The sequence below is a fragment of the Callithrix jacchus genome, chromosome 22, assembly GCF_049354715.1.
Source record: "Callithrix jacchus isolate 240 chromosome 22, calJac240_pri, whole genome shotgun sequence".
In the NCBI taxonomy this organism is placed as follows: Eukaryota; Metazoa; Chordata; class Mammalia; order Primates; family Cebidae; genus Callithrix; species Callithrix jacchus.
In genome coordinates this window covers 16,218,973-16,245,546 of record NC_133523.1, presented here as the reverse complement: position 1 = coordinate 16,245,546, position 26,574 = coordinate 16,218,973, and the positions used below count along the sequence as shown (strand labels likewise).

The following is a 26,574-nucleotide window of genomic DNA, read 5'->3' as shown; positions in this document are numbered from 1 at the left end:
TTTATTTATTTATCTTGGACCAGAGTCTCGCTCTGTCAACCACACGGGAGTGCACCACAACCTCTGCCTCCCGGGTTCCAATGATTCTCCTGCCTCAGTCTCCCAAGTAGCTGGGATTACAGGTGTGCCACACCCAGCTTTTTTTTTTTTTTTTTTTTTTTTTTTTTTTTTTTTTAGTAGAGATGGGGTTTCACCATGTTGGCCAGGCTAGTCTCGAACTCCTGGGCTCAAATGGCCCTCCCACCTCAGCCTCCCAAAATGCTGGGATTACAGACATGAGCCACTGTGCCCAGGGCTGGCTTCTGAAACTCTGCAAAGGTTCTGTGCCACGTGGGGACAATCAATGAATGGGCTCCTAGCAGGCACCAGACAGTCTTCAGGTTTATTTCTTAAACCAATTAGAAAATAAAACCACAGTGCCCAGGGAAGTTCCCATGAGACGCCATGGGGTTACTCGCCATGGTCCCACATTCCAGGGGCCAAGAGGTGCTGCTGGAAGGAAGACAGATGCACAGGTGGCCTGGGTGGCCAGCCCCAGAAAGGCTGGCATGGGTGTCCATGATGAGCCACTAGCGGGCCCACAGGGATATTTGGGCTGACCTGGGGGGATTGTCTGGGACATCGCCACCAACACAGCGTCAGAGCCATCAGTGGGGACAGCGTCATACCCCAAGTGGGGTATATTCAGCAGGCTAGAACCCCTGAGGCTTGAGAGGTCAACCCCAGGCAGGACCTCCCCTGACTCCACTGCTGCCTCTCCTGTAGGATCCTCCAATAGCCACAGCAGATGAGGACACCCAAGAGGCCTCCTCCCAGGACAGGACACAGCCAGCTTGGCAGCCACACAGTGCAGGGTTCACGGCCCTCCAGCAGGAGCTCCATGAAGATGGCTAAATGGGGACATCGAGGCAGGGGCTGGCAGTGGCGACATTCAAGCAGTCACAGTCAATTCCGGAAGCTTTCAGGGCATCAGGAGGGGAAGGTGGGGCTGGGGAAAGGCACCAGGAACGGGGAAGTGCAAAAGGCAATTGGCCTAGCCTGGGTGACATTTCCAGTTGGCCCCTGGGGCCCCCAGCTCCTCCATTCAGCAGGGAGGGTGGAGGGCCTGCTTGGAAGTCACATGGGGCTGCAGCATCTGGAAGCCAACAGCTTCGGTAGGCCTGGGCGGGGCTCCATAAGGCACAGCCAGGAGGGAGGTGGGAGGCCCCAGCCGGAGTCCAGGCCCCAGCCGGAGTCCGGGCCCCAGCTGTCTGAGCCCCAAGAGCAGATGGGCCCTGCACGAGACACAGCTCCCGACACACGCGTTCCACTCTCAGCAGAAGAGAAGGAAGAGAGAGAGAAGAGGAAGGCTGGGCACTGTGGTGCACTACAAAAATTAGCTGGTCGTGGTGGTGGGTGCCTGTAATCCCAGCTACTCAGGAGGCTGAGGCGGAGGTTGCAATGAGCCAAGATCCCACCATTGCACATCAGCCCAGGTGACAGAGCGAGACTGTCTCAAAAAAAAGGAAAAGAAGGAACAGTTAAGGCCAGACAGGGACAGGGATGGACGGAGACAGAGGCCGAAAGGCAGGAAGAGGGGACAGACGCAGGAGTGCCAATGCAGCAGAGAGGCATGGCTTCATCCGAGGTTCCAGTTTCTCAGTCCAGGATGGGCCCCGCCAGGTACAGCTCGGCCAGGTGAGTGTGCAGGAGGCCGCCACCTCTGGGCAGGGCTGTCTGGCTGAAGCCGGCCTCCCACCAGGCCTGGAGCTTCTGGCTAGCAGGGAAGGAGCTTCAGAGGGAGAAGGTGCCCGAGCAGATGCGAGTGTAGACCGCCTCATTCAAGGGCAGGTAGTGGCCCTGCTTCAGGTCCAGAAAGAAGAGCCGGTCCGAGGTCTGGCGCGGGTCAAAGCCCTCTCGCTGCAGCCTCGTCTTCTGGATCTTGAAGGTGCCTGTAGTAGGGGTGGGGGCAGATAAGGGCTGAGCAGGTGGCATTGGGGAACATCTCTCCTGCAACTCTGTGCCTCCGCACAGGCTGTCCCTGGGCGGGAATGTTCTCCATTTTGTCTGGTTGATTCCCCCTTCTCTGTCAGATCCTGGCTTCATGCCGCCTCCTCCAGGGAGGCCTCCCTGACCACTCCTCACCAGAGCAAGAAACAGTGTGCATGCATCCTGCCTGGTCATGTGTGTATTCCCCCCACGTGACAGGCAGGGCTGTGTCTGTTACACAGTGGATCAGAGTTTAGCAACTTCCATCCTGTGGGCCAAATTTGGCCCTCCACCTGTTTTTATAAATAAAGTTTTATGGGGGCCGGGCACGATAATGGCTCATGCCTATAATCTCAGCACTTTGGGAGGCCAAAGTACAAGGGTCCCTTGAGCCCAGGAGTTAAGACCAGTTTGAGATGTGATTTCACCATGTTGACCAGGCTGGTCTCGAACTCCTGACCTCAGGTGATCCACCCACCTCGGCCTCCCAAAGTGCTGGGATTACAGGTGTGAGCCACTGCGCCCAGCCAAGTATTCTTTTATAGCAACAGGAAATGGACCAAGACACAAATCAACAGAGATATGCTGATGAAGAGAGAGGTTGGGGGTGGGGGGGCTTGCACCTGTGGTGTCCACCTGGGGCAGGAGGCGCAGGAACATGGGGCGGGCATAGGGCGCCAGCACCTTCTGCAGCTCCTGGTACATCGCGTTGGGGTCCAGCAGGCTCTGGGGATCCGCGATGGCCGCCATCCCTGCCTTACCCTCCACTCCTGGAAGCAGAGGCTCAGTGAGGACACCCCACCTCTCCCCCTCTCCACCAGCAGGACTCAATACACTGTCAGGCAGTAGCCCTTGGTCTCTGATCTCCAGTCTCTCCCTGCCTGGGATGACATTTATGGAAGCAGCACACATTTTACAGAGCTCCTGCTTGGCTCATTGAAGCCCTTAGACAGGAGGGCTTTCTTGATCCCATTTTCTGGATGACAAAACTGAGGCTCAACATCACCCAGGTGAACTGACCTCAGATCCAGTGCTTCTTCCTGGGCTGCCATGAGCAGTTGTCTAGGTTGTGCACTGCCCAAGGGCACCTGTACCTCCCAGCCCCTTTTGACTGAGCTCCCTGAGGACCACCCCCTGCAACCCCAGCTTGCCTGGAACAGCCACCCCATAGACGGCCACGTCTGTCTGGCCCAGCAAGCGGCTCAGGACGCCCTCCACCTCGGTGGTGGAGACATTCTCCCCTCGCCAGCGGAAGGTATCCCCGCTACGGTCCCGGAAGTACATGTAGCCCAGCTCGTCCATCACCAGCACGTCACCTGGCAGAGGGGAGAGGGGCAGATGGGTGGCGGATCCCTATCCTCACAGCCAGTCACCAGGGCCTAGTAGGCCGCGCACCTGAGAGATAGACGCTGTCGCCCTTGCTGAAGACGCTGTGGGCGATCTTCTTGCTGGTAGCGCTCTCGCTGACATAGCCGTCGAAGCGGCGCAGCGGGTCCTGCTGGTTGATCTGACCCACAAGGAGGCCAGGCTCCCCTGAGGAGGAGGCCACACTCAGGCTGCGCTAGGCAGGCAGAGCGTGGGGACCCCAGCTCCTGGAGGGGACCACATGGGGACCCTGCTCACCGGCCTGGCAGGGGATGCAGAGGCCCTGGGCATCCCGCAGCAGCTCCATCGTGTCCTCATTGACCTTCACCAACTGGATGGGGTACACGTGGGGCAGGATGCGGCTGTTGAAACCACAGGAGCCAACCTGGGGTGGGGTGAACTGAGTTGGAAGGAGCCGGGGGTGCGGGGAGGTCCTTCGCATTAACACTTTGCCTGCCTTGCCCCAGGGCTTGGAACTAGCACCTCCAGTGTGGCTCTAAGCTCTGTGACCTTGGCTGATCTGCAAAAGCAGGGTAGTGTCACCTCCAACTCAGGGCCCCTCCTCCCACCTTCCCAGCCTGCGTGCTGTCAAGGGAAGACCAGCTGGCGACCACTTCCTGGCCCACAAAACCCTCCATGCTGGCAGGAAGTGGACGTCTCGGTGACCCTACAGCCACATGAGACCCTGCAGAGATTCCCCTGCTGCCCGCCGCCCTGCTTGGCACGGTTCTATGAACGGAAATGCATGGCCAAATGTTTGAGCCACCACACCCTGTCCAGTGTGTCTTTCTTTTCTCTCTCTTTTTTTTTTTTTGTCACCTAGGCTGGAGTGCAGTGGCGCAATCTCGGCTCACTGTAGCCTCTGCCTCCCAGGTTTAAGTGGTTCTCATGCCTCAGCCTCCTGAGTCTGGGATTAAGGGCACACGCCACCGAGCCCAGCTAAATTTTTGGTATTTTTAGTAGAGGCAGGGTTTTGCCATCTTGGCCAGACTGGTCTCGAACTCGTGACCTCAAGTGATCTGCCCATCTCAGCTTCCCAAAGTGTTGGGATCACAGGCATGAGCCATCGTGCCTGGCCTGGTGTGTTTCCTATGCGGCAATCTGAGCTACAGTGAGCAAAAGCGCCCGGGTCGGGGGGAGACGGCCATCTAACACCAAGCACAGTGAGGAAGGGGCATGGTTCTTCGCACTGGGGACCCAGCTCCCATGGCATTTGCTGCTTTATTTTTTTTTTAGAGGAACAGAGTCTCACTCTGTTGCCCAGACTGGAATCCAGTGGCACAATGATAACTCACTGCAGCTTCGATCTCCTAAGCTCAAGTGATCCTCCCGCCTCAGCCGCCTTAGTAGCAGTGGCTACAGGCACCTACCACCATGCCTGGCTAATTTTCTATATTTTGTAGAGAAGGGGGTCTCACTACATTGCCTACACTGGTCCCAAACTCCTGGGCTCAGGTGATCTTCCTGCCTCAGCCTCCCCATTTGTTAGGATTCCAGGTGTGAGCCACCAAGGCCAGCAGACACTTGCTTTACGCTCATTATTATGATCTGTTCTTGGCCTTGGATGGAAGAGGCTTGGGAAAGGAGAGGGAGATTCACGCCAGCGCAGAATGGCGCTGGTTAATAGAGTAAGCAGTTGCTAACCATGAACCTCTCTGCTGCTACTTGGGAGGCTGAAGCAGGAGGATTGCTTGAGCTCAGGAGCTGAAGGCTACAGTGAGCTATGATCACGCACACTCCAGCCTGCGCAACAGCAGGATTCTGTCTCAAACAACAACAACAGGAAGGAATAACAGCACGGTACCCAGAGCCCTTGGTATCTTTGCTGATCTCCACGCGCAGACACTGCGGCTCAGAAAGGCTGAGGCTCCTGCCAGGGCGCACAGCCACACCTGGCCTGCAACTTTCCGGACTGAAAGACCAGTCACACTGCAGGCTGGAGGGCTGTCCCTGCATGCCCTGCACTGACCCTCTGGTGGTGCACCCGGAGTCGCGGGAATTCGCCTTACGCCCCACCCTGTGCGTGCCCTTGCCGGAGCCTTCTGCCAGTCCAGGCTGTTTTGTGGCTCCCAGGGGCCCCGGGAAGAGGAGGCAGTGGCCTTCCCTGAACTCCGAGACCTGCCCAGGGCCCTCCAGGCGCGCACCTTGCCATCCATGTTGGCAATGCTGCAGTTGCACTCCGTGGCGCCGTAGAACTCCCCAATCTGGCGCACGCCGAAGCGCTGCGTGAACTCCTCCCAGATGGCGGGACGCAGTCCGTTCCCCACCGCCAGGCGCACGCGGTGTCGCCTCTCCGCCTCGCGCACCGGCTGCTTCAACAGGTAGCGGCAGATCTCCCCAATGTACTGAACCACCTGAGGGGGTTGGAGAAGTGGGCGATGGGCCCGGCAGGCGGTGGGGAGCCCGGGCCAGAGGAGAGACCCCGAGACGGCCCCATCCAGGGAGCTAATCCTATGAGTGAAATAGCCTAAGGATGACGATAGCTGCAGAATCGTCCACACACTATTAGGGTCCACATTGACTCCTAGGACTTGACTGGTCTCTTGCAAAGGGCCTAGGATGCAGCTTTAATTATTATTATTTTTCAGTTGGAGTCTCCCTGTGTCACCCAGGCTGGAGTGCACTGGCGTGATCATGGCTCACTGCAGCCTCAAACTCCTGGGTTCAAGTGATCTTCCAGACTCAGCCTCCCAAGTAGCCGGGACTTCAGATTTTTTGTAGAGATGGGGGATCTCGCTCTGTTGCCCAGGCTGGTCTTGAACTCCTGGCCTCAAGCAATCCTCCTGCCTCAGCCTCCCAAAGTGTGAGATTTCAGGGGTGATCTACTTGTGCCTAGACGGATGCAACTTGTATCCAAGCAGATGCAGACAGTGTCTTCTACCCACCCCCTGCAGCTCCCCCAGTGACCCTCGCCCCAGTCCCTTCATGGTCCTTCCATTCCCCCAGGCAGCTTCCTGGAGATACCACATCCGAGTCTGAGCCTCAGCAGGAACACAGGGCAGGACTAGCAGGAGAGCTAACACCCCGCAGGGCAACCCTCGGCCTGGAGCCTACACTGTCCTGCAGAGGCCCCTGGCTGAGCCTGGGCTGGCCAGAGCCTCACCCCTGGGCGGACCACTCCCGGGGGCACACACTAGTCTGCTCTGCCTCTACACTGAGCCCCAGGTGCCCACGGAGCCGCCTGCTCATTGGCTCCCCCTACAGGACATCTTCCCTCCCTGCCACACATTGTCCAGCCCCGCAAGGGCTTTCTGGGGTCACCTCCAGGCGCCCCATGGTGCCTTTGCGTTCTCATCTCTGGGTGGGCTTTCTGAGAAGGCACTGACTAAATAGCTGATGATTAAACCAATGTGCTGAGCAGACACCACTGCCACACTCTGAGCTGAGTCTGGAGTAAAGGCAGTGAGGCCCAGAAAGGAAACACTCAAGCAGTCCTCCCACCTTAGCCTCCCAAGCAGCTGGGACTACAGGCAGAAACCACCACATCCAGGTAGTTTTTAAGTTTTTTGTAGAGATGAGGGTCTCGCTATGTTGCCCAGGCCAGTCTCCAGTTCCTGGGCTCAGGTGATCCTCCTGCCTTGGCTTTCCAAAGTGCTGGGATTACAGGCATGAGCTATTGCGCTCAGCCAAGAATTCTTATAAGACACATCAACCAGTCATAATGCAGGCTGGGGATTTCTTTCTTTAGTTATGGAAATAAGAAAAGACACATTTTTGACATTGTGAGACAGGATTGAGCCACTGCCCAGATTGCTGAGGATGCTGAAAAATCACTGTCACTTAAAAACAAGCCTTACTAGACACAAAAGGTTACAGTTTCTGACTCCATTGATCTGAAATGTTCAGAACAGGCAAATCATAGTGACAGGAAGCAGATTCGTGGTTGCCAGGGGCTGGGGGTGGGGAAAAGGGGAGTATGTGGGGATGGGATTTCCTCTGGGGAGCATGAGAATGTTCTGGATCTAGACAGACATGGTGATTGTACATTGTGAATGCCACCAAATTATTCACTTATTCATTTATTTTTTTTTTGAGATGGCATCTCACTCTGTCACCCAGGCTGGAGTGCAGTGGCACAATCTCAGCTCACTGCAACCACCATCTCCCGGGTTTAAGCGATTCTCCCACTTCAGCCTCCCGAGTAGCTGGGATTACAGGCACTCACCACCACGCCAGGCTAGTTTTTTGTATTTTTAGTAGAGACAGGGTTTCAACATGTTGGCCAGGCTGGTCTCAAACTCCTGACCTCGAGTGATCTGCCCGCCTCGGCCTCCCACAGTGCTGGGATTATAGGCATGAGCCATCGTGCCTGGCCCAATTATTTGCTTTAATATGGCTGATTTATATGAATTTCACTTGAATTTGAAACAAGTCCTCATCCTTCAAAGGTTATACTGAAACTGCTACACAGGAAGCACGAGGCTCTCTCAGGGATGCTTTACGCCACTGCCTAGTGAAGGATGCGGAGAGGAACTGAGGGAAGGGCAGGATATCTTATCACCCCTGGGTCCAGCCGAGGGATGCACCACAACTCTCTATAATTTTCTCTTCACATTTATGTGTATTTGCTACCCTCTATATTCTTTTTTTAAAAAGATACGTTTGGACTGGGTACAGTGGCTCACGCCTGTAATCCCAGCACTTTGGGAGACCAAGGTGGGTGGATCGTTTGAACCCAGGAGTTTGAGACCAGCCTGGGCAACATGGCGAAAGCCCATCTCTACAACAAAATACAAAAATGAGCCGGGTGTGGTGGCGCACACCTGTAGTCCCAGACACTTGGGAGGCAGACACTAGAGACTCGTTTGAGCCCAGGAGGCTGAAGCCGCAGTCAGCCATGATAACGCCACTGTACTCCAGCCTGGGCAACAGAGTGAGATCCTGTCTCAAAAAAAATAGTAATAAATAGGCCGGGGGTGGTAGCTCATGCCTGTAATCCCAGCACTTTGGGAGGCTGAGGCGGATGGATCACCTGAGGTCGGGAGTTTGAAACCAGCCTGACCAACATGGAGAAACTCCGTCTCTAGTAAAGATACAAAACTAACCAGGCATGGTGGTACCTGCCTGTAATCCCAGCTACTTGGGAGGCTGAGGCAGGAGAATAGCTTGAACCTGGGTGGCGGAGGTTGCAGTGGGCCAAGATCACATCATTGCACTCCAGCCTAGGCAACAACAGCAAAACTCTATCTCAAGAATAATAATAAGTAAATAAAATTAAAAGATGCTTTTGTATTTCAACATGCAGATTGGTAATTTTCCCAAGACCTTCCAAGCAAAACCAAAACTCCTCAAAAGTGGAGCCAAGCACAGCTGTGGACCTTGTGGTGTACCCCAGGATGTTCAGCCCAAAGCTCCCCATCCCTGCTCAGCTGTGCAACCTGGGCAAGCGGCCAAACCTCTCTGGGCGGCATCTGTCCAATCTGCATCTGCCAATTTGCCACAGTCCCTTATATTTTGAGAGGGAGTCCTGCTGTGTCACCCAGGCTGGAGTGCAGCAGTGTGATCTCTCCCCCAATCCTTACCGAGCCAGCCTTGCTACTTCCTCCGGGCTCCGCACCTGTTTGCTGTACCTCCACCTGTATTTCCTGTATCCCCCCTTACAGCACGGAAACCCTCAGCCTGGAGGGGAAAGGAGAATCCCTGCTCTTAACCTCCACCTGCTCTCCTCTCCGAGACAGCAGATGCCTCCACCTCCGCCTTGCGCATTCCTCACCTGGAAGCCCCAGCCTTGTAGGTCTTCCCACCCCAGGGTACCCACTGGTCTCAATTCCCTACAGTCAACAGCAGGGAAGACCCACAGGGCAGGAGGCATAGGGAAGGCATTGCCTTAAGGAGCTCAGGCACCCTGGGCCCAATCCTCGTCACATTATAAGCCTCAGTTTCCTCATCTGCAAAATGGGTGTGATGCCCCTGTCCATCCACCAAACACTTATAAGGGTTGCATTGAGTTTACAGGTGGAAGGTTTGGCCCTGGTCTGGACACAGAGCAAGCACGCAGGAAACACTGCCGTCTCTGTCCCCATCCTGGACAGCCATTCCTTCCCCCAACCCCCAGAGATGATCGCGCCAGCAGGTGGAGCGGAGGGCGCATAGAAGGGAGTAGGGCCTGGTCGGAGGCGGGGCCAGGCTGGGAGAGGGTGGGGCCTAACCAGGAGTGGGTGGGGCCTGGCTGGGAGGGGCGGGGCCTGACCGTGCAGTTGTACTTGACGCAGTCGTCCCAGAAGCTGCTGGCCGAGAATTTCTTGCGCAGGACGACTGTCAGCCCATAGATGAGACACTGTCCCACACCTATGATGTTTCCTGCAGAGGGTGGCCTCGGTGAGGAGTCCCCCGCCCCCACCCACCATTCCCTACCCAGGCTGCCCCGTAGTACCTGCCGAGTGGTACAGGGGCAGGCAGTCATAGAGCACGTCAGCCGCCTGCATGCAGTAGGCGTGGTGGCCGAAGGCTGCGATGCGGTAGTACCTGCGGGGGGGGAGGTGGAACCGGGAGGGCAGGGGCTAGGACCAAAATCCCCCAGGGTATGGGCATGAAGAAGCATGCTGGGTGTGGACCCAGGCAGAACCAGCACAACTCTGGGTTCACAGGCTGGCAGGAAGAAAACAGGCAACGAACAACTGGTGGTGGTGTTAGGTGTCACGAGGGATATAGTAGGGTCAAGGGGCAGGGAGGCGCTGATGGTGACGCAGGCCGGGGGCTTGGGGGATCCTGTCTGGGGAGGCGAAGCATGATCTGAGACCTAGCAAGAAAGAGCTGTAGGGGCGAGCTGCGGGAGAATGCCCAGGCACAGAGCATGCAAGGGCCCTGAGGCTAGAAGGAATGTATAGGTTTGAGGAAGTTTGAGGAGCTGAGGAGGAGTGAGCGAGGGGTGAAGGGGAGGTAAATAACATCAGGGTAGTGGCAGAGGCCACACGAACTGAGAGAGCGTTTTTTGTTTTGTTTGTTTGTTTGTTTTTTTGAGAAGGAGTCTTACTGTGTCACCCAAGCTGGAGTGCAGTGGCGCGATCTCGGCTCACTGCAACCTCCGCCTCTGGGTTCAAGTAATTCTCCTGCCTCCACCTCCTGAGTAGCTGGAATTACAGGCATGCACCACCACACCCGGCTATTTTTTGCATTTTTAGTAGAGACGGGATTTCGCCATATTGGCCAGGCTGGTCTTAAACTTCTGAAGTCAAGTGATCTGCCTGCCTCAGCTTCCCAAAGTGCTGGGATTACAGGCGTGAAGCACCGCGCCTGGCCCGAAAGAGGGTTTTATTCTGAGGGTCAAGGTAAGTGCAGGGAGGTCTGGGGCAGAGGAGGTCTGATTTAGGATTTTCAGCCCTCCTGTGGCTGCTGGCAGGAGCTGGGCCATCTTGGGTGGAGGGGAAGAGTTGGGGGAGCAGGAGGAGCCCAAAGAGGGGCTGGCACAGGTCCAGGTGGGGGGCATGGAAAGCAGTGGACAGATGAACAAGATGGGTTTTGCTGATGGGCTGGATGTGGTGAACAGGTAGGGGGAATAAGAGGTGACCCAGAGTATTGGGCACAGGGCAACCGGGTTCCAAGATGGGCCGTGGGTGTAAAAATGAGTGTGATGCCCTCGTCCAGCCCCAAGCCCTAGGGTTTCAATGAGTGTACACGTGGAGGGCTTAGCCCTGTTCTGGGCACAGAGTAAGTGCTCAGGAAACATGGGCTGCCCTCCCTGTCCCCAGGGTAAGGTGGAGATGCCCACTGACCCCACAGGAGCTGAGGGGCAGGTTGAGCTGGCAAGACAGCCTGGGTCACTCTCAGCTGCTGAAGGCACTATGCCCGTGGGCCCCTCACCTGCTGTGCACGACGATGGCAGCCTTGGGTAGCCCCGTGGTCCCCGACGTGTAGATGTAGAAAAGACGATCTGCAGGAGATACGGCTGTTGGAGGTGGGGCCTGGGACTTGGGGCGTGGTCTGTGGTTTTGGGTGTGGCCTAGGCGTTGGGTGGGCGTGGCCTTGGAGTTGGGGGAGGGGCCTGGTGGATAGGGAACGGGGGATAGGGCAGGCATGGAAGGGTCCCACGCTTGACTCACCGTCCATGCCCTTGCTGGGGATCTGTGCCAAAGGGGCAGTGGAGGCCTCCTTCAGCAGCAGGTCCAGGAGGTGGGTGTCCGGCAAGACGCCCTCGGGCCCGAATTCTCCGGAGCAGAACTTGATCAAACTTTTCCCCAGGTGCCCGCTCACTTCGGCCACCGCTGTGGTCCCCAACACATGGGTTATAGTCACCGCCTGACAGGCCCCCTCCCGGAGCCTGGGTTGCACCAACTCCCTGCTCGGGGCATACCCAGACCGTGCACCTCATGGCCACATCCAGGGCGGCCGCCTTCCGAGGCCTGGGGCGCAGCATCTCTCCGCCCGCCCGGGGGATGCCCCAGGTCCCCGCCCACCTGATGCCCACGCCTGGCCTCACCCGCCGCCATTTCTCCACCAAAGATGAGGGCCTTGGCGCCCGAGGTGCCCAGACAGAAGGCCAGGGGTTCGCGCCGCAGGTTCACGTTGAGCAGTGCGGCCTCCACGCCCGCCTTGGCCAGGCCCAGCCACAGCCCCACGAACTCGGGCCGGCCCTCCAGGAAGACGGCCACCACGTCACCCGGCACAAAGCCCAGCTGGAGGAAGAGGTTGGCCACCGCATTGGAGTAGGCGTCGAGCTGCGCGAAGGTCCAGCACTCGCCGGTCCCAGCGTCCACCAGCGCCAGGCGCTCGGGCTGCCGCTGCACCACCGCCTGAAAGATGCGCGGGATGGTGTGGCCGGCGCGCTGGTGCCGCCGCAGCTCCAGGCGCACGCGGATCAGCACAGAGAGACCGCTGGGAGGGAGGACGGAGGGCACAGCGTCACTGGAGCCCTGCCCGGCCTGGCTTTCGGGAGCCTCAGCCTCCCCCAGGAGGATCCCAGGGCAGCCAGGGCTTTGATGAGGTCTATGGTGAACCTTTCAGTAGCTGGATCTCTCAGGGGACCAAGGGCAAGGGCCATTAACCAACCAGCCAGGAAGTAGGTAGGTTTTCAAAGCATGATAAATAAATCAGTCACCCTGTCCTCCCCTCACACCCCAGCTGGCTTGGTGGCCCTGGTGGAGTTGGGATCTGATCCCATCCTCCTTTCTGTCCCCTGAGACGTCTGGAGCACCTGACACCATCCCCCACTGCCTTCAGCCTGGATTCTTCATGCTCAGACCACCCCAACCAGGACCCCCAGGGTCCAGCCCGGAGCTAGGCAGCTGCTCCGCCCCAAGGTCACTCGGTGGCACAAGGGACAGATGGCTGGCTTATCCAGCTTGTGTGGCCCCATTTGGGGAGGGGGTGCCCCTACCCCAAGTAGGGCCAGGAGATGCACGAGTAGATTGGGGGTGTAGGAACGAATGCTAAGCCCTGCTAGAAGGTTCGATGTTCCACTTTCCCACTCGCCAGTGGATATAAAGGGCAGAGGCACCAGAGCCCCCAGTGAAAGGAGCGGGCTCCTGAATGACTATATGGAGGTGAGTGGGCACCACTTGCTATTAGATGAATTATAATAAAATTTTTTTTTTTTTTTTTAGATGGAGTCTCACTCTGTGGCCCAGGCAGCCGTGCAGTGGCGTGATGTCAGCTCATTACAACCTCCACCTTCTGGGTTCAAGCAATTCTCTTGTCTCATCCTCCCAAGTAGCTGGGACTACAGGCGCATGCCACCATGCCCGGCTAATGTTTGTATTTTTAGTAGAGATGGGGTTTCATCATATTGGTCAGGCTGGTCTCGAACTCCCAACCTCAGGTGATCCACCAGTCCCCACTTCCCACAGTGCTGGGATTACAGGCATGAGCCATGACGTCCAGCTGAGAATGAACTTTAAAAGCAAACAAACAAACAAGAAATGCTTTAGGCCATGCATGGTGGCTCACACCCGGAATCCCAGCACTTTGCAGTCTGTGCCCTCGGCGGGAACACTCTTCCCCAACACCCACATGACTCCTCCCCTCGGGGCTGGCTCAAGTGTCAGCTTCCCATGTGGTTATTCTTTTTGTTTTTGAGACGGAGTCTTGCTCTGTTGCCCAGGCTGGAGTGCAGTGGCATGATCATAGCTCACTGCAACCTCCACCTCCCAGGTTCAAGAGATTCTCCTGCCTCAGCCTCCCAAGTAGCTGGGATCACAGGCATGCACCGCCATGTCCGGCTAATTTTTGTATTTTTAGTAGAGACGGGGTTTTGCCATGTTGGCCAGGCTGGTCTCGAACGCTTGACCTCAGGTGATCCACCCACCTCGGCCTCCCAAAGTGCTGGTTTACAGGTGTGAGCCACTGCACTGGGCCTCAGGTGGCCATTCTTGGACACCCATCTGTTACTGATCCACTTCCTACATTCTCTTTGCTTGTCCCTGCTATATTTTTTTTTCCACGGCACTTCTAGTCTTCAAATGCCATGTTCAATGTCCTCATTTACCACCTTGTCCTTGACCTGTCTCTCCCTGCTCTGGGCAGACAAAGGCTTGCATCTGTTACATTCTAGCCCCAGAGAGACAGCAGAGGAGGAGACAGCCCAAGACCCTGCCCTCCTGGAGCACAGAGAGCTTGCTACAAATGATCTCTAGGGAAGAGAGGTGTCCGGGGCTCTCAGATCAGGCTCGAATCCTGCAGACCTAGAAGAGAGCAGCCACCCCGGCCCCAGCCCCATCTCAGAACCCCGGGCAGGTTCTGGCCTACCAGGTCTCCCTGTGGGGACCTGCCCTGCTGCTCTCTGGGTGGATCACAGGCTGCTGATGAATTAACATTTCCAATTGGAGAGTTCCCTGCTTAAGAGGAGACCTTCAAAAATGTCAAACAGGCTGGACTCGGTGGCTCACACCTGTAATCCCAGCACTTTGGGAGGCCGAGGCGGGCAGATCACGAGGTCAAGAGATCGAGACCAGCCTGGCCAATATGATGAAACCTCATCTCTACTAAAATACAAAAATTAACCAGGCGTGGCGGCACCTGTCTCTAGTCCCAGCTACTGGGAAGGCTGAGGCATTAGAATCACTTGAAACCAGGAGGTGGAGGTTGTAGTGAGGTGGAGGTTGCAGTGAGTCAAGATCTCGCCACTGCACTCTAGCATGGTGATAAAGGGAGACTCTGTCTCAAAAAAAAAAAAAAAAATTAAAAAGTCAATCAGCCAGACAGGTATGCTGGCTCACGCCTGTAATCCCAGCACTTTGGGAGGCCAGGGTGGGAAGACTGCTTCAGCCCAGCAGCTCGAGACCAGCCTGGGCTACCTGGTGAAACCCCGTCTCTACTAAAAACACAATAACTAGCCAGCGTAGCAGCATGTGCCTGTAGTCCCAACTACTTGGGAGGCTGAAGCAGGAGGATCGCTTGAGCCCAGGAAGTCAAGGCTGCAGTGACCCGAGATGGTGTCACTGCACTCCAGCCTGGATTACGGGCGTGAGACCCTGTGTCAAAAAAATTTTTTAATCATTTTTTAAAAATGTAAATGGAGGCCAGGCGTGGTGGCGGGTGCCTGTAATCCCAGTTACTCGGGAGCCTGAGGCAGGAGAATCGCTTGAACTCAGGAGGCAGAGGTAGTAAGCTGAGATTGCGCCACTGCACTCCAGCCTGGGTGACAGAGGGAGACTGTCTCAAACAAACACACAAACGAAAACTAAATCATGTGCTTTAGAGCAACATGGATGCAGCTGGAGGCCAGGAGCCTAAGCAAATCAAGGCAGGAACAGAAATCTAAATACCTGGCCGGGCGCGGTGGCTCAAGCCTGTAATCCCAGCACTTTGGGAGGCCGAGGCAGGTGGATCACGAGGTCAAGAGATCGAGACCATCCTGGTCAACAAGGTGAAACCCCGTGTTTATTAAAAATACAAAAAATTAGCTGGGCATGGTGGCGTGTGCCTGTAGTCCCAGCTACTCAGGAGGCTGAGGCAGGAGAATTGCCTGAACCCAGGAGGTGGAGGTTGCAGTGAGCCGAGATCGCGCCATTGCACTCCAGCCTGGGTAACAAGAGCGAAACTCCGTCTCAAAAAAAAAAGAAATCCAAACACCACGTTTTTAGTTATAACTGGGACCCAAACACTGAGAACACACAGACACAAAGATGGGAACAACAGACACTGGGGCCTCCATAAGGGGCAGCTGAAAACGACCTATTGGATGTTCTGTAAATTACCTGGACGATAAGATGATTCCAAGCGCAAACCCCAGCATCATGCAATATACCCATGCGACAAACCAGCACGTGCACCCTGGAGCTAAAAATTAACATTTTTACAAAACTGGGTGGACAGTGGCTCACACCTGTAATCCCAGGACTTTGAAAGGTCAAGGTGGGAGGATCCCTTGAGCTCAGGAGTTCGAGACCAGCCTGGGCAACAAACTGAGACCCTATATCTGCAAAAACAAAACAAAACAAAAAATTAGCTGGCCATGGCATGGCGGTATGTGTAGCTACTCAGGAGGCTGAGGCAGGACTGCTTGGGCCCGGACGGTGGAGGTTGCAGTTAGCCATGGGAGTGTCACTGCAATTGAGCCTCGGTGACAGAGTAAAACTTCAAGAAAAAATGACAATAGAAATATATGTCTGAAAAAATTTTTTAAAAATAGGCCAGACTCATGTCTGTAATCCGAGCACTTTGGAAGGCAGAGGTGGGCGGATCACTTGAGGTCAGGAGTTAGAGAAAAGCCTGGCCAATGTGGTGAAACCCTATCCCTACTAAAAATGTGAAAATTAACCAGATGTGATGGTGTGTGCCTGTAATCCCAGCTACTTGGGAGGCTGAGGTAGGAGAATCACTGGAGTCTGGGAGGTGGAGGTTGCAGTGAGACGAGATCGTGCCACTGCACTCCAGCCTGGGCAACAGAGTGAGACTCTCTCTCAAAAAAAATATTTTTTTTTAGTTAAAAAAATTTAAAAATTGGCATCTTAAAGTCACGTGAGGTGCTGTTCATTATAGCCCCAAGAGCAGATCAGGCCAGGCACGGAGGCTCACCCCTGTAATCTCAGCACTTTTAGAGGCCAAGGTGGGCAGATCATTTGAAGACAGGAGTTCAAGACCAGCCTGGCCAACATGGTGAAACCCCGTCTCTACCAAAAATACAAAAATTAGCTGTACATGGTGGTGGATGCCTGTGATCCCAGCTATTCAGAAGGGTGAGGCACAAGAATCACTTGACTCTGAAGCAGAGGTTACAGTGAGCCCAGACTGCGCCACTGCACTCCAGCTGAGCCACAGAGCAAGACTCCATTATTTTTTTTTCCGGAGAATTGCTAAGTTTCACAAGACTCCGTTTAAAAAAAGAAAGAAAGAAACAATAGAAATATAAAATATGTCTCAAAAAATTTAAAAATAAAGAAGTTGGCATATTAAAGTCGCACGTGGGAAATAACAGCACTATTCACCGTAGCTTCCAAAGTGCAGAAGATCAGAAAAACACCGAATGCCCTACAGCAGGGAAGGGATGACCTACACAATGGCTTGATTTTACCACAGAAGACTGGGCAGCCTGAGCAAGAACCGGGCCCCCCACCGCAGGCTGATGACTAACGGGGCTCAAAGCATGTGGGAAAATTCAGTGATTTCATGGCAAAGACAGCAGATCCAGTACAAAGACATTGACTGGCCTTTGTGCCTCCCTGTGTCTCCAAAACTGCCAGTAAAGGGATTTTTTTTTGTTTGTTTGTTTTGTTTTTGTAGAGAAGATCTCATTTTGTTGGCCAGGCTGGTCTTGAACTTCTAGCCTCAGGTGATCCACCTGCCTCGGCCTCCCAAAGTACTGGGATTACAGGTGTGAGTCACTGTGCCCAGCTGAGAATCTTTTTATATTTTATTTTTTAGAGACAGGGCCTCACTCTGTCACCCAGCCTGGAGTGCAGTGGCACGACCTCAGCTCACTACAACCTCCTCCTCCCAGGTTCAAGCCATTTCTCCTGCCTTAGCCTCCCGGGTAGCTGGAATTACAGGTGCCTGCCACCACACCCACCTAATTGGTTTTTTTTTTTGTTTGTTTGTTTGTTTTTAGTAGAGATGAGGTTTCACCATGTTGGCCAGGCTGGTCTCAAACTCCCGACCTCAGATGATCTACCCACCTCAACCTCCCAAAGTGCTGGGATTACAGGTGTGAGCCACCGCGCCCAGCCCGGAGCACCTATTATACACCCAATTCTGCTCTGAGGGCTTCCTGTGAGTGAACTTGACAGAGCATCCTGAGAACTCCATGATGGGGTACAAATGTTCCAGCCATGGGGAGAGGGCCGTTACTGGGGAAATAACCACAGGAAATAACCAGAGCCTGACAGCAGGCTCCCCATCCAGAGGCAACAGAACAAGAAACAGGAACTGAGACCACAGCTGGTCACTCTCAGGCAAACACCAGGGCTAGATGCGGGAACATGAGGATTCGTCCCCAGCCTCCCACTCTCTTCGTCTCACTCGTTCTCCCTCAAGGACGCCCACGCGGGCAGGCAATGGATTCCGGCACTTGGTTCCAGCCACATGCCTGGGCAGCCCTGCCTGGCGGCTGCTCAAGCCACCCCCACCCCAGGGACAATGAGCCCACTGTCCGGCTCTGGGCCCAGGACTCCGGGGCGGAAGAAATCAACAAGGATGAATGCGATCAGATTTCATGCCGGAAGTACAGGGCACATTAGGAGAGCCAGGGCAGGGTGCTGAAATAGTTTCTGAAGCCAGGGTCTAAATTTAGCACCCCACCATACCAGTGTGGCACAGCAACTAAGAGCACGCACTCTGGAGTCCTATCCGTCCCCTGTTGTGTGTTCTGGGCAAATGACCTCCCTTCTCTGTGCCTGGGTTCTCTCATATGTATAATGGGATTTGTCAATATCCCTTCATTTCTTGAGACAGAGTCTTGCTCCCTCGCTCAGGCTGGAGTGAACAGGGCAATCATAGCTCACTGCAGCCTTGACCTCCTGGACTCAAGCAATCCTCCCACCTCAGCCTCCTGAGTAGCTAGGACCTCAGGAGAGCACCACTCCTCCAGCTAATTTTTTGTGTGTAGAGATGGAGTCTTACCATGTTGCCCACACTGGTCTTGAACTCCTGGCCTCAGGAATTCCTCCCACCTTAGGCTCCCAAAGTGCTGGAATTATATACATGAGCCTCCACACCCATCCTCCATGACTTCTGATGTATTCTATTCATTAGAAGGGAGTCACTAGGGCATGGTGGTTCAGCCTGTAATCCCAGCACTTTGGGAGGCCCAGGCCAGCGGATCAGCTGAGGTCAGGAGTTCCAGACTAGATTGGCCAACACAGCAAAAACTTGTCTATACTAAAAATACAAAGAAATTAGCTGGGCATGGTGGCAGGCACCTGTAATCCCAACTACTCGGGAGGCTGAGGCAGGAGAATCGCTTGAACCCGGAAAATGGATTTTGCAGTGAGCCATGATCGTGCCACTGCACTCGTCTGGGCGGCAGAGAGACTCCATTTCAAAAAAAAAGGCCAGGTGCGGTGACTCATGCCTGTAATCCTAGCACTTTGGGAGGCCAAGGCAGATGAAACACAAGGTCAGGAGTTCAAGACCAGCTTGACCAACATGGTGAAACCCGTCTCTACTAAAAATACAAAAATTAGCCAGGCGTGGTGGCGCACACCTGTAATCCCAGCTACTTGGGAGGCTGAGGCAGGAGAATCGCTTGAACCATGGAGGTGAAGGTTGTGGTGAGTCGAGACCGCACCACTGTGCTCCAGCCTGGGTAACAAAAGCAAAACTTTGTCTCAAAAAAAAAAAGAGAGGCAGATGAAACACAAGGTCAGGAGTTCAAGACCAGCTTGACCAATGTGGTGAAACCCGTCTCTACTAAAAATATAAAAATTAGCCGGTCATGGTGGGGGTGTGCCTGTAATCCCAGCTACTTGAGAGGCTGAGGCAGGAGAATCACTTGATCCTGGGAGGCGGAGGTTACAGTCAGCCTAGATTACACCACTGCACGCCAGCCTGGGCAACAGAGCGAAACTCCTTCTCAAAAAAACAAAAAAAAAGAAGAGTCACTAGGTCCGGCCCATACTCAACGGGAGGGGACCATGCGAGAGCGGGAAGAGCAGGAGACACAGGTCCCTGGGGCCATCTGCAAGGCTGCCTCCTCCAGGCAAGGATGTCCAGCCATGTCAGGGACTTAGAGTGGACCCATCTGCCCTGTCCCCAGGGGAGACAGAACCAGGCATGGACAGCCCAGGGGCTCCTGGGAGCAGAGCTGAAGAGGGAGGATGGGCCTGGGTGAACCCAAGAAGGAAGGGACGGCCTTCCACCTAACAAACATGTCCTGCGCTACGGCTATGTGCCAGTCCTGAGGGGCACAGGGCCACAATGCCAAGACCAACACAGTCTCCTTCTGTGCCCCTGCGGTGCCCACCTCCCGGGTTCAAGCAATTATCCTGCCTCAGCCTTCCAAGTAGCTGGGACTATAGGCTCACGCCACCACACCTGACTAATTTTTTTGTATCTTTAGGAGAGATGGCGTTTCTCCATCTTGGTCAGGCTGGTCCCAAACCCCTGACCTCAGATGATCCACCCACCTTGGCCTCCCAAAGTACTGGGATTACAGGTGTGAGCCACTGGATTAAAGTAGAAACAAAATGATCAGAAAATAAGGACCAGTCAGAGGCCAAAATGTCATTGTAGTCCCAAGATGGGGACAGCTTAGGTGTCAGACAAGGCAGGTTTGAATCTGGTAAAAACTCAAATGATGCCCATTCAACATAAAGGTGAACTGGAAATCAAAATAAGATCTTCCTTTTTTTCTTTTTTTCTCCAAGACAGAGTCTCACTCTGTCGCCCAGACTAGATAAAGTACAATGGCGCGATCTCGGCTCACTGCAACCTCTGCCTCCCAGGTTCAAGCATTCTTCTGCCTCAGCCTACCGAGTAGCTGGGATTACAGGCACCTGCCACTACGCCTGGCTGATTTTTGAATTTTTAGTAGAGATGGGGTTTCACCGTGTTGGCCAAACTGGTCTCAAACTCCTGACCTCGTGATCCGCCTGCCTTGGCCTCCCAAACTGCTGGAATTACAGACATGAGCCACTGTGCCCAGCCAAGATCTTTCCTTAACATACACACCCCAGGAACTGAAAGGAAGGTTGGTATCTCAGAGCCTTTGCTGTTAGGAGGAAGGGGTGAAATCTCTGTGGTGACTCATAACCTCACATGAGTTGGCAACTCCCACCACCCCATCTGGGTGTCTGAAAGTCCTCAAGTAGACAGCACGGATGAAAGCAGTCCAGGCTGGGCGCGGTAATCCCAGCACTTTAAGAGGCTGAAGCGGGAGGATCGCTGAGGCCAGGAGTTCGAGGCCAGGAGTTTGAGACGAGCCTGGGCAACATGACAAAACCATGATGCTGCAAAAAGTACGAAAATCTGGTGTGGTGTGGTGTGCACCTGTCGCCCCAGCTACTCGGGAGGCTGGGGTAGGAGGACTGCTTAACACCAGGAGTTTGAGACCAGCCTGGGCAACGTGACAAAACCGTGATGCTGCAAAAAGTACGAAAATCTTGTGTGGTGTGGTGTGCACCTGTCGCCCCAGCTACTCGGGAGGCTGGGGTAGGAGGACTGCTTAACACCAGGAGTTTGAGGCCAGCCTGGGCAACATAGCAAGACCCCATCTCTATAGAAAACAATCTTGTAGCTATCCAGGAGCGGTGGCAGGTGCTTGTAGTCCCGGCTAGTCAGGAGGCCGAGGTGAGACGATTGCTTAAGCCTGGGAGATGGAGGCTGGTCCAGCTTGGGCAACAGAAGGGAGACCCTGTTCCAAAAAAAAAAGGGGGCCAGGCACAGTGGCCCACGCCTGTAATCCCAGCACTTTGGGAGGCCGAAGTGGGTGGATCACCTGAGGTCAGGAGTTTGAGACCAGCCTGATCAACATAGTGAAACCCCATCTCTATTAAAAACACAAAAATTAGCCGGGCATGGTGTCATGTGCCTGTGGTTCTAGCTACTTGGGAGGCTAAGGCAGGAGAATTGCTGAACCCAGGAGGTAGAGGTTGCAGTGAGCCGAGATTGTGCCACTGCACTCCAGCCCAGGCCACAGAGTGAGTTTCTGTCTCAAACAAACAAACAGGGAATAGCCAAGAGGCAAGTGAAGCTGGAAGGGTGACTAGAAGGAAGCAGGCGGAGGCTGAGACATCGTCAAGGACCTCGTGCACCACGCTCAGAAGTATGGCTTCAATTCTGAGGGCAGCAAGGAGCTATGAGAGGGTGCCAAGCAGGAAAATTCAGCAAAGGTTCCCAGAGAGAGAGCCTGCCCCAGCTAAAAGGGGCCCAGGATGTTCTGGGCAGCTTCAGCTTGACATTGCAAGTCTTTCTGGGGACCAGGTGAACATATGGAGGGTGGGAGTGGTAAGCAGGCAGGGAACAGATGGCAGGACCTTCAGCGCCCAGCTAGGGGCTGAGTCTTCCTTCTGCAGAGGATGGGCTGGCCATTGGAAAATGTGAGAGCCGAGGGCACAGGCAGATTTGCATATCAGAACAACCGAGGGGCCGAGGGGCCAAGGGCCGGGGCCATGGCATAGAGAAGAAGGGGTGAGTTTTAGAAAGTTCAGAACTGGCCGGGCACAGTGGCTCAGGCCTGTAATCTCAGTGCTTTGGGAGGCCAAAGCAGATGGATCACAAGGTCAAGAGATCAAGACCAGCCTGGCCAACATGGTGAAACTTGTCTCTACTAAAAATACAAAACTTAGCTGGGCGTGGTGGTGCCCTTCTAGTCACACCTGTAGTCCCAGCTACTCGGGAGGCTGAGGCAGGAGAATCGTTTGAACCCGGGAGGCAGAGGTTGCAGTGAGCCGAGATTGCGCCACTGCACTCCAGCCTGGGCAACAGAGCAAGACTTCATCTCAAAAAAAAGGAAAGTTCAGAACCAGTCAACTTACAGTGGGATCCTTCCCATCTCCACACCCTCTGCGCCCCCTTACAATGGGTTCAGTCCCTCTTGCAAGTCCATCTTACAAGGAACTATGACAGTGCTGAATCCTGTCCCCACTCAGCCAGTGCTTACCTGCTCCCATGTGGGGCTGTTCCTGAGATCTGCTCTGATAGGAACTTCCAGCAATGCCTGTTTCACCCCAGAAGGACCCCCAAAGGCTCATTTGATTAAGTACCTCAGAGACACCGCAGAAACCCTCCAAGCATACTTGCCCAGGACACCAGAATCTGCCCCCCTAGCCTGACCCCAGTTCCCAGTCTCCAGAAGAGACCTCCAATCAAGTCCCGGAATACACAGCAGCCTCCCTACACACTCTGAACAACTCCCAGCCTGGCAACAGAGCAAGACTCCATCTCAAAAAAAAGGAAAGTTCAGAACCAGTCAACTTACAGTGGGATCCTTCCCATCTCCACACCCTCTGCGCCCCCTTACAATGGGTTCAGTCCCAAAGTCCCACACACACTCGAAACTCTCACACAGTGCCCCAGCTCTAAACGGTCCCGAGGAACGACACACCGTCAGAGACCCTGCAAGTCCTTTATAGATTTCCTAAACAGCTCGCTCACCCCTCAGAGAAAGCCCTAGATAGACCCAAAATGTCTTGGCAGTCCCCGTAGACTATCTATTGGGTCATCCCTGTGAGCCCCAGTGACCCACTGGAGAGCCCCCAGAAGTCTCTCACAGTCATCAAGGCTCCAAAGAGACCCCACACCGCCACAGCTTTCCAATCAGCCCCAGCTCCCTGGAACTTCCACCAGCTGCCCAAAGACCCCCAAGTTGCCCCTCAAATACCCTGAGATCTCCTAAGCAGTCTGCAACACCCCAAGACCCTGGAAGCTACTCGTCTCCCCCGAGAAACCCTTAAAGTGTCCCCTGCAGTCCGCTCAGGGCCCCCCAACTGGTCACTCAGGCCCCATCCCCGCCCCCGCCCCCAAACTACAAAGCACCCCCAACTCTCCGGACCCTCTAAGCTGTCCCTGCAATCCAGTCCCCCCACCGTGCGCCCTAGAGCCCTCAGCCCCGCCCCCGGCCCTGGCCGGATACCCTCAACACTCACAAGAGGTCTCGCCTAGCCGTCTTGCAGACGATGCGCAGGAAGCGCCAGCCGCCGCTGCCCACGTACACGCCAAGCGCCGCTGCCGCGCTCCAGGTCCACGGCAACCCCAGCAGCCACAACAGCGCCAACGAGACCACCGAGGCCGTGCCTGCACCCGGAGCCCGCATCCTGGGGAGGCAGAGAGCGCTGAGGCCGCGGGCCTCTCAAGCTCCGCCCCACCACCGGCCCCGCCCCATCCCTAGGGCAAGCCCCGCCCCCAGGACTCGGCTCCGTCCCCCGCGAGTCCGGGAAGCGTGCTCCGAGTCAGACTCCGCCCCCAGGCCTGAGATTGATCAGGTCCTCAGGCCAGGCACCGTCCCCCTTCCAGTTCTAGTTAACGCCCCCTAACTAGAACCAGACCCCGCCCCCAGGCCTGGAATTGCCCAGGTTCCGGCCAGACTCCGCCCCCGGACCTTGGCTCCGCTCTATCACATATTTTTGAGCCCATCCTTCCCTGCCAATCTTACAACAGGCCCCGCCCCCAGAGTCAGCTTGTCCACTCTGTCGGTCACTGTCAGGCCTAGCCACGTGCCTTCACCTAGCCTCTAACCTTAATTTTCGAATTTCCCTTCACGTTCTGTCCCCTGTCCTCCTGGTCCTGTCTCTACCCGTGGCCTTTTCGCCAGTCACTGGGCCCCGCCCTCAGTTTGGCTCCTAGCCCCACGCACAGGCACAAGACCTCTCCCTCAGAGTCCCGCCCCTCTTAGCCAGGCCCCACCCCTAGGTTAGATCCATGGCCCCACCCCCACACGCGCCCCGCCCTCCCGGAACTGGACCCCGCCCGCGTCCGTTCAAGCCCCACCCCAGTCCCGGGCCTAGACCATGTTCCTGGGCTCAGGTTCTATCCTGGCCACGAGCCCCGCCCTCAGGCTTTGGCCGGGTCACCACCTCCTGGGTTTCACTCCGGCTCAGCCCGCAGAGCCGAGGAGGACCCTCTTCCAGAAGCCACGACCATAGAGAGGCAACTGGGCCAGAGAGGCGACGGCCAACGAGATGTGGGGGCTAGAACGGCGCACCTGGGACGGCCGCTGTCTCCATGACAACCAAGCCTTGCCCCGCCTCCTCAAGGAAACGCGCGCGTCTTGCAGCTGTGGGGCGTAGCTCACAACATCGCAGGACCGGAGCCCTAAGCGACGTGCAGGATACCTACGCCCGGGGACCAAAAATATGCCACGGCCCGCTGGGCTGGATTCTTGCCCTAGTTTGTCCTAAATGCAAGCCCCAAAGCCTCTTTCGGTCTTAAAAACACATTTCAGAGCCCCGGGGAGTGCTCAACTCAAACCTCGGAGCCTCAGAAGTTTCTAATTGTAAACCCCGCCGCGGTCTTAAACGTGTAATTTAAGGACACAGCTAATTCTTAATCCACGTCCCGAAGCCTAGTCGGTTAAGCCTCAACGTCACACCCCAAGATCCCAGGGAGGACAAAATCCATACGCCAGGTCCCCATCCTTCCTAGAAGCACCCACAGGTCCTTTACTTTCACCCCAGGGTCCTAGATGCTCCCCCCAGCGCGGGCTAGCGCTGCCGTGGGGGCACCCACAACCCTGTTCTCGGCTGACCTTAAGCTGCAAGCGGTGCCTTCAGTCTCCCAGAAGCTCAGACAGGAGGCAGGCAGGGACTCGGAGTCTGAGGCCGGGAACCTTTCTGTTTCTGCAGACTCTTGGGCCCCTCTTGGGTGCGATGTACCCACTGTGCGGGCTTCTGCTTTGCGGTTCTTCCCTTCCAGCTCCCCCTCCTCTGCCCCACTGCCGACTCCACCACTGCTTGTTTTCTGCCCTGCTTGGCCGACCTTTCCAGCGTTCTCCTTGGGAGGCCGCCCAGGGCCTGGTTCCAATGCATTTGGAAGACAGGGCTGGGCAGGCGCTCACCCCCTACGCTGCCATTGGTCCCTGCTGGCAGCTGGGTGGCTGGAATGGGGGACCACGAGGAAGATTCGGAGGACAAGCCCAGAGCCAGCCACTGGCCTGTCGCTTTCTGGGCCCTGAAGAGTCAGCAATGACCAATAACTACAGCTGCACTCTTACCTGGCCAGGTAGCACTACTGTGATCATTTGACAGGTAAAGAAGCTGAGGACAGGCCAGGTGCAGTGGCTCACCCCTGTAATCCCAGCACTTTGGGAGGCTGAGGAGGGCAGATCACTTGAGGCCAGGAGTTCAAGACCAGCCTGACCAACATGGCGAAACCCTGTTTCTACTAAAAATACAAAAATGAGCCAGGCATGGTGGAGCACACCTGTAATCCCAGCTACTCAGGAGGCTGAGGCAGGAGAATTGCTTGACCGTGGAAGGCAGAGTTTCCAGTGAACCAAGATTGAGTCACTGCACTCCAGCCTGGGCGACAAGAGCACAAATTCCATCTCAAAAGAAAAAAGCAAAACAAAGAGCTGGCATTACAGGCTGCCTCAGCCTCCCAAGTAGCTGCGATTACAAGCACCTGCCACCATGCCTGGCTAATTTGTTTTTGTTTTTTTTTGAGACAGAGTCTTGATCTGTTGCCCAGGCTGGAGTATAGTAACACAATCTCGGCTCACTGCAACCTCTGCCTCCCAGGTTCAAGCAGTCCTCCTGCCTCTCAGCTCCCGAGTAGCTCAGATTAGAGGCATGCATCACCATACCTGGCTAATTTTTATATTTTTAGTAGAGACAGGGTTTCACCATGTTGGCCAGGCTGGTCTCAAACTCCTGACCTCAGGTGACCACCTGCTTTGGCCTCCCAAAGTGCTGGGATTACAGATATGAGCCACCACGCCTGGCCTAATTTTAGTAGAGACTGGATTTCACCTTGCGGCCTAATTTTGTATTTTTTCGTAGAGATGGGGTTTCACCGTGTTGGTCAGGCTGGTCTTGAACTCCTGACTTCAGGTGATCCACTCACCTCAGCCTCCCAAAGTGCTGGGATTACAAGCAGGAGCCACAACATCTGGCCAATAAACATTTATCAATTACCCACTGTGCTCAGACTCCAAATGGGCCCTCCCCTGGGTGATCGCAGGGACTGCCACAGCAAAGATGTTTTGGAAATTTCAGGAAGAACAAAAGAAAATAAGCAATATCGAAATAAAATTTCACAAGATCATGGTGTGGGGGTTTCACTCTAAGTAGAATACAAGCGCTCTGTAGGAGGGAAAAATTTCTCCCAGACAACTTTAAATGCCCATCGCAGTAGGGATTCTTTTTCTTTCTTTCTTTTTTTTTTAAAGATGGAGGTTTCACCGTATTGGTCAGGCTGGTCTCAAACTCCTGACCT

The 26,574-nt window shown here is 55.1% G+C and overlaps 1 protein-coding gene across 8 annotated transcripts; it reads right to left on the bottom strand.

The window, feature by feature from the left end:
- Positions 1-363: 363 nt before the first annotated feature.
- Positions 364-25,105, bottom strand: SLC27A1 (solute carrier family 27 member 1). Of its 8 annotated transcripts, none has more exons than XM_054250567.2 (14): positions 24,887-25,105; positions 23,289-23,456; positions 15,593-15,685; positions 11,750-12,144; positions 11,373-11,534; positions 11,134-11,203; positions 9,707-9,798; positions 9,524-9,633; positions 5,478-5,687; positions 3,592-3,718; positions 3,364-3,501; positions 3,120-3,284; positions 2,592-2,738; positions 364-1,931 (listed from the first exon to the last, which is right to left on the bottom strand). In XM_054250567.2, exons 2-14 carry the CDS (start codon positions 23,453-23,455, stop codon positions 1,774-1,776), a joined length of 2,034 nt encoding a protein of 677 aa, XP_054106542.1. In that variant the 5' UTR covers position 23,456; positions 24,887-25,105; the 3' UTR covers positions 364-1,773. The 8 variants fall into 8 exon arrangements, with proteins under 8 accessions (XP_054106542.1, XP_078217902.1, XP_078217903.1 ...); XM_078361776.1 differs by lacking the exon at positions 24,887-25,105 and adding an exon at positions 24,149-24,274; XM_078361777.1 differs by lacking the exon at positions 24,887-25,105 and adding an exon at positions 24,216-24,274.
- Between the last annotated feature and the right edge of the window lie 1,469 nt (positions 25,106-26,574).

Bases quoted from the DNA above. Each gene is read 5' to 3' on its own strand.
- SLC27A1 (XM_054250567.2), bottom strand. From the start codon at position 23,455: ATGCGGGCTCCGGGTGCAGGCACGGCCTCGGTGGTCTCGTTGGCGCTG. The intron at 3,719-5,477 runs GTGCGCGCCTGG...ACCCCACCCCAG, and splicing joins TTGCCAACATGGATGGCAAG to GTTGGCTCCTGTGGTTTCAA. The intron at 2,739-3,119 runs GCAAGCTGGGGT...CTCTGCTTCCAG, and splicing joins CTATGGGGTGGCTGTTCCAG to GAGTGGAGGGTAAGGCAGGG.